This window comes from Chanos chanos, chromosome 1 (assembly GCF_902362185.1).
Source record: "Chanos chanos chromosome 1, fChaCha1.1, whole genome shotgun sequence".
NCBI classification, from domain to species: domain Eukaryota; kingdom Metazoa; phylum Chordata; class Actinopteri; order Gonorynchiformes; family Chanidae; genus Chanos; species Chanos chanos.
Window position 1 is genome coordinate 48,894,210 of NC_044495.1, and position 9,584 is coordinate 48,903,793.

At 41.3% G+C, this 9,584-nt stretch overlaps 1 protein-coding gene across 1 annotated transcript in view; it reads left to right on the forward strand.

Annotated features, from left to right (window-relative positions):
* Positions 1 to 758: 758 nt before the first annotated feature.
* edil3a (EGF-like repeats and discoidin I-like domains 3a) overlaps positions 759 to 9,584 on the forward strand; it is a 98,171-nt gene continuing 89,345 nt past the window's right edge. The window contains exon 1 of the mRNA XM_030764746.1: positions 759 to 1,113. Within this exon, the coding sequence (XP_030620606.1) occupies positions 759 to 1,113 (355 nt within the window). The remainder of the gene's footprint in view (positions 1,114 to 9,584) is intronic.

Genomic DNA, 9,584 nt, shown 5'->3' on the forward strand with positions numbered 1-9,584 from the left:
AGTACATGAGGTAGGTTTTCAGAGAAAATGTAGGTTCATTCGTGTGTGTCTGTGTGTGTGTGTGTGTGTGTGTGAGAGGGAGAGAGAGAGAGAGAGAGAGAGAGAGAGAGAGAGAGAGAGAGAGAGTGTTCTGGTAAGTCTCGAGGGTGGCCAGACTCTAAATTCTGTCTTATGATGGCTGTAGCCATGCGTGTCCAGGGGGGAGGTGTAGGTTCAGAGATGCTCCTGTCGGTTGTTTGGCATTAATTAAACTCTAGGTTTAGCAGCCATTTGATCCCCGTGGGTTAGACTGCAGCATGTTGGGTAATTATTCAAACTGGATCTCACACACAAAAATGTACAGGTCTGCCTTGAGACTCATTTCCATGAATAACTTTATACCCTCATATAATAATTAAAGGATGTCACGCTATTTTGTGGTTTACCAAGTAAAAAGTACCTGTTTAGTAGTCTGTATTTATTCATTCTAAAAAATACATCGCTTTGTTTGACCTGTCTTTAACAGTGGAAGACAGCATGCACAACTGAGCCATCGCACGAAACTTAACCTATTTAAGTACTGTTCCGACATAATTACAGAATTTGTGTTCCTCCAGAAGACGTTTATCGCCGTTGCACACGTGGTTAATCTCATGAATTAGACAGAGGACCGCACATACTGTAATGAAAAAGCAAAAATGTGAAGCAGCTTGTTGCTTTAGTTCAAAGGGAGCTTCCTTCCCTCTGTAATAGAAAGGGCATGTTTGATGACATCCCAGATGAACGGACGCGTCCCGGGCGTGGAAGGCTTTGGAACAGCTAAGCCATTTTACCTGCTTTACATCAAACGAGCGGAGCTGTACTTCCCAGGGCTAAACGGTGCCTCAGGAAATGTACTGAAGGTCCCACCCAGCTGCATTCGACCTGCTTTGTATTGGTCCTGCTTTTCTGTCCGGGGAGGAGTAAGGTTTGTCTTTATCAGTAAGACAGCGCCCCTGCCTGAGCGCTGTGGTGACCGTCTGCAGCGCACGCTGGTATTCACTCGCAGTGTTTGTATACAGGAGCCTCGTTTGATCGGGACCCGTACAGAGACTCTCAGTTACCGCGACGCGCAACACTGCAGTACAAGAGCAAGTAGAAGATCACACGTTTTTAACTCTAAAACGTTTCAAAAAGTAATCTTTACACTGTTGGGGGGAAAAGGGGACTTAACAGTCTAGGAGATATTCACTGATTCACTGTCAACTAATACCAACTGCGTGGTGGAGAGAAGTTTTTTTTCTAACATTTACCCGTAACCTTGGGACTGCTACCTGCAATTTTCGCGAGGATGGGACCCTTTCTCCTCTCCATCGTGCTGTGCGTGAGTGTCGCTGTCCCGCATCTTGTGAAAGGTGAGAAGCACACCAGTAGCCCAAACTGATTTCATGCTTTTGGTCGTGTTATGTCGTGACAGTGGCTGCATATTTTCGTTAGGATATACGAAACGATTTAACACGTCTTTAAGTGATACAAGTGAAGAAGGTAATAAAAGAAAAATGCTTTAATTGCTGTATTTGGGATATGCGTTAAGAGGCAGTGAAAAAGAACGCTCCAGGTCTTTCTCTTACGCGTCTCTTGGTAGGATTTTGATTTCAGTCGTACAAAATGTTTTATTCCAAACATCATGACCATTCTATTGCCATGAGTCCTGTTGTGGGTTTTTCTCCATTTCTTCAGTAATGTTGCATCTACGGCACTCTGTCAGCCTGAAATAGGCTCTCCAAAATCCTCAAACGATTTTTGCGACTCAATTCTGAGCAAATTAACTGATACAATGTGGATATCTCACCGACATACATACTGGCCATCATAGAGATTAGTGGTGAACAGGACAGAGATCACTGAATGCCAAACACAAGACTTAAAATGAGATGACAACGATGTCCTTTTCGTGGAGACCATTAGGCGCTAAATATCATAGCGCGCACGTCCGTCCGATTGACTCCATGCTACTTGCGATCTATATAATTGTGCGATAAGTACGTTAAAAAGAGTTAGAGATCATTTGGCTCAACTAAATTTATAAATATAAGTATCTGTATTTGTAAAACAGTTTTCTCTACGTCCTACGTCTTTACCCATTTGAAACACGGTGCCTAGATTCATAAATTACAGTGTTCTGTCCCCTTGCTGACATTTTCACTGGAGGAGGACGGCTGTGTCATTAAGATACACGGGCTGTTCAGTAAAACTGAGCATTTTCTCGGGAGTTATTCAGCAGATCAGGAGACAGTGATTTTGTCCATGGCGGGGAGCGGGTGTTAGGTGTAACAGACTGTTTCATACCAACATTGGTTTCTACATTCCCTCATGGAGTCAACCAGCTTTAGTCTCCCTTCTTTCATTAAAATTTGAATTAACACTGAAATAATGAAATAATAACGGGACCATATCTTTGGTGCAAATGCGGTTTTTAAAGTGCCCGCTGAGATGTGTATTTGGTTAGTCTAACTGCTTGGAAACATTCGGGAAACACCTTTAGTTATTGGAAAGAAGTGGTTGAACAAATATAAAAATATTTTCTGAAGGAAAGGAGAAGACTAAGGAGTAGAGGCACGCAGAGAGTACACTCAGCACGCAGCCCACGTTCTTGTGGGAGCAGCGCAGTCGGTAGTTTTTTATAAAATGACAAAACCATATTTTTGGAAGTGGAATTATGTTGAAATATTACCTCTGTGCAGCTGAAACTTTTCCACTTTTAAACGACAGCTGCGTTGCTAATTAATATTGCCAAACAACACTGTATAATGATTTTCTTTATCAAATCCTCTGTTGAAACTACTTAGCAATCATCTATGAATTGTGCTTTCTATTCACAAATAATAATCCAACTATGCTCTCCTGTTATGGTGTAGTCATAGTGAACACAGCACAACTACATATTACAATACAGTTAATACTTTGAAGGTTTTGGGGGGCGGCATAGAAGCTTCTCAAGCATGTGTTTTTTTTAGCATAATCAGTTGTACCAGTCAAGCATTTGCTCAAAGCTATTCAGAGCTAGAACTGTTCCAGGACTCAGTCCCTCAGCTTCCCTCTGTCGAGTTGGTCCTGGCAGTTATGAAACCACCTCTTCTCTGTATAATGAATTGTGAGACATGGTACCTCAGGGTTTGCTTGGCTTCCAGCTCACAGAGAGAGTAAAATAATCAGTGAGATATCTTCAATTAATCATGAGACATTCAGAACGCTGCAGATTCACCACATTTTAAAGTGTTCTCCGCTGGAATAGTTACCAAGCTTGGAACCGGAAAGGGTTTGGGTTTTTTTGCTTGTTTGATTTTTTGTTTTTGGGGGGGGGGGGGTTTGGGTTTTTTTGGTATGAGATGCAACAGAGGAAATAAAATTGAGGGCAATTTTGAGTGTTATTACATAATCAAATTGAGTTAAAATGAATGGTCAGATCTTCTACAAACACATGTGTGATATCACATTCCATTCACCAAGCGACTAAAAGCCCTGTTCTGAGTGTGTGAACACGTTGGTTTTACAGTCAAGGGTTATAAAGAGGTCAGTAATCAGTCACAAATGTGCATCGTTGATGTAACTGATGTCAGGCGGTTTTTCTCATGTCATAACATCCTGTGCTTGATTGTTTACCGTACCCCCCACCCCAAACCCAACCCAATCACCCTCTCCCTCCCTCCATTCCCCAACACCACACACAAACACACACTTACTCACTTACTGTATACACTTACAAACAGCTTTCTCATGGGAGGTTTGCATTCTCCCAGACCTCTCAATGGCGGGTGTGGTGGGATTATAGCCCCCACCCCCACCCCACCCCACCCCGTTTCTCTGCTGGCTGCACAGTCACATTTAAAAGTGTGGAAGGGCTACATTGTTGGCACTGACAAATCCAGAGCCCTTAAACATATGCCTTCAGGTAGGCATAGCTGCACTGTACCACGATAAAATGTAATTCATCACGCTTGCCGTTCACCGCCCTACAGCTCTGATCCAGTGGCATTATTCATGTCTCTTCACTGACTGTCTCAGAGACTTGCTGGGACTGACCGGTAATACCCTGTCACTGATTACTAGTACTGTGTTGTAAGGAGACTCATGGAGCCTTTGAGTGTTGTTAAAAGGGAAAAGGGTACATGGGATATGAAGGCATAAGCGTGATCGTCTGCAACTGCAAGTTATTAAACACATTTAATTGAGTGATCTCAGGTTTGGGTTTTTTTTTTTCGTTGCCCTTGTCTCTCAGAAAGCTCGCCCGCAGTTTCTCCCGTGTGCATGTTCCGTCCAATGTTCTGGATGTACCTACAGTATGAAAGAATGAAAGAATGAACATGTGAGCATATGAGGAATCTTCTATGATTCCTCCCAATATCTGCCACATATAGTCAGATATGTTTCTGTCTGTTTTCTTCTGTCTTTAGTCTTCTTTATCACCGTCATTCATTATTACAGCCCTTGTCATTTTACTATTCATTTTTAAAACAGACTGAGGGCGAAGTCCAGGAGTGGTGAATTCCATTCTGTTGATGGCAAAGAGAGGAGGAATTGAGGAGAAACTGGAGTGGTTTTTAGTGAGTCTAAAAAGGTTTTGTCCTGGTTGGAAGGACCCTAGACCCCTTCTGTTTTATTTTTTTTTCCAGTAGACATCTTAATCCTCTCTCAGCAGACCACACTGGCAGAGTCAGCTGTCTGCTTCGTTTAGAGAGCTTTCTTTGTGTCTTCTCCCCCTTCACAGTGACATTTAAAGACTGAATTGTGGGAGTTGAAGTTCAAAGAAAATCAGAGCTCAGGGAGAACAAGGCACATTGCACTCACACAGAGAGAGCAGGGCTTCATCAAATATATGATAGCAATGCTAATATATACTCTGAAGATGCACGGTATATTAGAACCCTAACATACTGTAGAGAAAGAAAAGAGAGAGTGAACAGAGAGGCAGAAGTCTATGAATAGTAGCTTTGTGGTCCAGCTTCCCACTACTAGCAAAGCAGAGGATGTGTAGCTTGGTCATTTATTCATGCCACGGCTAATCTTGGTCATGGATGTTGATTATAATAGCAGATCATACTTCTATCACAAAAGCCTGGTTTTGAAAGGCAAAGAAAAAGCTTAGAAGGTCAGTGTGATAAAGAAGTGATTTCATATCTTATTTGAAAGACTGAATAACTATCTAAAAAGCTGTATATTCTTTAAACTCTATATACTGATTGGATTCTGAGGCTGTCTTTCATTTTAACAGCTGTTTTTGTTGACTCATCCTCTTTCATCATTACACGTGACTGGAAGCCAACAAGACAAACATCTACTGCTTTATTTTAAACAAGCACCAGCGGAAAAAGAAAAAGAAAAAGCCACAGCCTGGAGTGGCAATACGGATTTTTGGACCTTTTCTTCTTTAGTATATCATTGATTCTGTTGAATAAGTGTTAGTGTTTAGTTTCAGTGTTTTTAATTGGAAGTGAGACCTTCCAAAGGATGGTATTAGAGGTCTTGTATTGTCCTGGAGGATACAGTGTGTACGTGCAGTTTACTGTATATCTCATTTCCTCTCTTCTCTTCCCCTCCCTCCGTTAAATGTCTGTTACTGGGTTATTGAACCGACCGTCCCGTCCCTCCATAAAACCACTGGTCTCGAAAGAAGAGACGGAGGTCACAGGAAGATCACCGGCCGTGATATTCATTTAGATGTTCTGATTCTCTGTTAGTGGACAAGCCCTTTTGGAAATAATGGCACAATGAGGACGGACACTGTTAGAGGAGGGATTAATCTCTCCGTAATGACCTCCTCTTCTGATGAAGTGTCATTGGCTGCTGGATTCTTTGTTCTCTCTCTCCCTCTCTTTCTCTCTCTCTCGTTCTCTCTCTCTCTCTCTCCCCTGTTCAATGGACTGTGATTACAGTTTTCACTGTTTTGACTTTGGTCATTTAATCATATTTACATTAACAGACGGGTTCATTTTTCACTTCCTACGACAGGCCTTGGTGTTGTGTTTTTTTCTCTGTGTCTTGAGCTTGCTTGTGTTATCCTTTGCTCTGGTACCTACTTAAACGTGTCAAGCTAAGCATGTATAGGCAGTATGGAGAGAATTTGGAGTGTGGAGGGTAATATGTGAAGAGAGTATGGGAGCGGGTGTTTCAGAGATTATGTGGAAGGGGAGAGAATGTGGTTTCTGGTGGGAGACTACAGGGGAGTTCAAAGAGAAGGATCTTGTGTGCCCTTTGGAACCTGTGCTGTGGTAAGAAGATGCCAGAGAGAGAGAGAGAGAGAGAGAGAGAGAGAGAGAGAGAGATCAGATAGTGGCTGTATTTTTATGTTTGTTCTTTCCAGTATCTCTGCTTCCTGACCTGATCGTTAACCTGTTCTGTCTCACGCGTGATAAAGTCTTATGTAATGGGGCTTAATTCATCTTGAGTCTATTACAAATACAAATGTCCCTGTGTCTCTGGCTTTATATGCTGCGTTGGTATGTTGCTTCCTTATTTGAGCTTCTTTTGTAAATGTGAGCATGTTGTTCAATTACAGGCCTGAGCCGTAGACTGTTTTTTCCCACCCTGATAGCTATATTAGATAGTGTGGTTTAAACGGATATAATAGTAATTTTAGCATTTCTCTGTGTCTCTGGTAAAATTTTTGAAGGAAACCAAGAGGCTGAGAGACATAGCTGGACAAGTGCATTTCGTGTTCTGCTGTTTTGTGGTTCTTGTCAGCTCAAAGCCAGTCTGCTGAGCACCAAGGACATTCTTTTGTAGCCTTGCATTCCATCCGCTTTGTGTTTTGTTGCTCAGTGAGATCAACAAAATTAATAGCATGCTGCGTCTCTCAAGATTCTGCTTTGATTTTGGAGTTGCACTGAATTACTTAACATTGCGCTGGGCAGCATGTCCACTGGATGGGGTTTAAATTTGTCATGATGCTTAACATAAGGCAGTGGAGAATAACACCTACAAAAAATAGTTGATAATATTAAGCTGAATTCAAACCGGATTGATTGACACTGATTGACAGCAATGTCAGCATTTCAGGACATAGGAGTTGACATGATCACGCCCTCTGTCGTATGACCACACCCATTTGAATGATTTTAACATTAAAGAAGCAAAACCAATCAGCCCAGCCGCTCTGTCTCAAGATATTGTTGGTACCTGTATCATTTCAGAAAGGACCAGAACTTTCCGGTGAAGATGTGATCTCCTGAATAAAACACATTTTCCATTGTAATATGAACAGGTAATGAAATATGGCTAATACCTAGGCTCATTCCCTAGTCTATCATCTCTCAGTGACAAACTCCCTCATTTACCAGAGTGATTAATAAGCATTCATCCTCAATTTCGTTTCTCATTTTTTTGTCACTTGCTTCAAGCTTTACTAACAGCTGTGTTTGTGATGATCTACTCACTCGATGTAGCAAAATGAAAAGACAATGCAGCAAGCAGCGTTGTGAAATAGCAGGCGGCAGGAAATAAGAGCCCCCCAACCCCCAAAATAGAAGAATGAGAATTAAACTATGGTGTGTGTTATACTGTATCTATCCCAGTCTAGAAAAAAACTGATTTACTCATATCTCCATTGTATATAAATCAAAATAAAATTCAACACAGTGCTATTAACAGAAAATAGATCACTCACCTTAAATAGTCTTACTTATCATATCACCCATATTTTTTCATAGCAAGGGGCAGTAAAAACAGCAGGAAACACACGACCAAAAGGCCCCTCGGCTCTCACAGAAGGCCAAAGCTCTTTATAAAGACAGTGGTCTTAGACTGTTTGAAGGATTAAAGTTGGACCGGCATTGTAAGAAGATTACTGTGGCCCACAGCTGAGATAGATGGAGCTACACTCAGACATGACAAAGGAGGATTTGATATTTTCATCCGTGAGTAGTCAGGAGCACACGTGGCAAGTACTGTTTATGGAGTCTCACAGGCCTGTTTTCCAGTTGGCTGATACTCCATCTTAAATCTGGATGGAATTTTATTAAATCTGTTTGATTTATTAGAACTTTTCATCAAAATCGTTCAACTTCGTGTCTGTTGAAACTTTTTCTTCCCCCTCACGACAGCATGGCTGTTATGACATTTCCATAGTTACAATATCTCAGATCATGCCTCAGGCCTCATCTTTCTTTCTTTCTTTCTTTCTTTCTTTCTTTTTTCATCTAAACTGGTCAGGGCTTAATTGGCATTCAGAGAAGCTCAATTTGGAAAGGTACCAAGGACATGGTTGTGAGAGAATTGCTAGAGAGAAAGAAAGAAAGAAAGAAAGAGAGAGAGAGAGAGAAAGTTTCTGGACTAGGTTTAGTAATAGACCTTAAAATGTGTGTGAGCTTCACATTATATTCTACGTATGATCTGTAGATCAATGACATCATCAATATATCGATCGATATCAATATTGATATCAGTTTCATTTAATGATTCATCTAATACTTTGATATCTCAAGTGAAGTTAGATGTCCTGCGAGTCAAAGTAAATACTGTTAAAACAATCCCTAAGCTAAATAGCTTTCAACAAATGTTTATTTTTTGAGATGGTTAACCAGCTTTCCAACAGTGAAATAAATGAATAGTTTATATTCAGGCAAGATTATTCATTCTGTCAATTTGCAGAGCGGGCAAATAAAACATAGGTTCACATCAAGGCAATCTCATCTGTAAACCTGTGCCAGTGTTTCTGGGAGCAGAATACAAAGCTGGTTCATATCTTGACAAATATTTCATTTATCTCTGATCAGATTTCTCATTTGCAGTCAAGTGTGAAAGTTCTCTTGTGGACTTAAGGGGCTTTGTTCAGAGTTTCTGTCGTAGCTATCGTTCACACAAAACTTTAAACAAACCAATTTTCCTTTCCCTCTTTGCTGACTGGCAAAAATTTGTCTTAAACAGCTCAGATAAGGGGCCATGTAAACTTAAAAATCATAATATGACAGAGTAATTTGTTGAATAATTCTGTTTAGCTAACAAGCTTGTGATGACTACATCATCTCCGTTAGCCAGTGGTTTCGTATTTATTGCGGGGGGAAAAAAAACCCCTCTATTTTCCTTGTTTCTCCAGCCATATAAACATCAAGAGCCATGGCCCAGATTGTGAACATGGGTCCTCGGGTAATCCCTAGCGGGAAGCAGAGATGATTACGATGGTGGAGTGGGCGACTGGTTTGGCGTCGCCTGTGTTTCTCTGGCGGACTGTTAAACTCTCCTGGGTGGACAGCTTTGAAGAGTCAGCACTTATTGATGTCTCATAGTCGACCTATTCCCTCAGAGTGACAGCAGGGTCTGCCTTTGTGCTTTAGCAAATGTTTGACGGTGCCTGTCACTCAAAGTCTGCAACGCAGCCACATCACACAAACGCCACGCTGTGTTAGCCACCACACTGGAACAAAGTCAGATGCATATTTACGGGGAGCAAGACTCTGGATCCACAACCAGTATTAAAGTCGGTGTTATTTGCCCAGCTGAACAAATGATTCGATAGGGGGAACATATCTAACCCCCTGAAGGAAGGTGCCTCTGTTGTATTCTGGATTAATTAATCTGTAATTTTGTTTTCAGTAAGAGACCTTTGTTGGTGAAAACAAAAACGTTTTTGC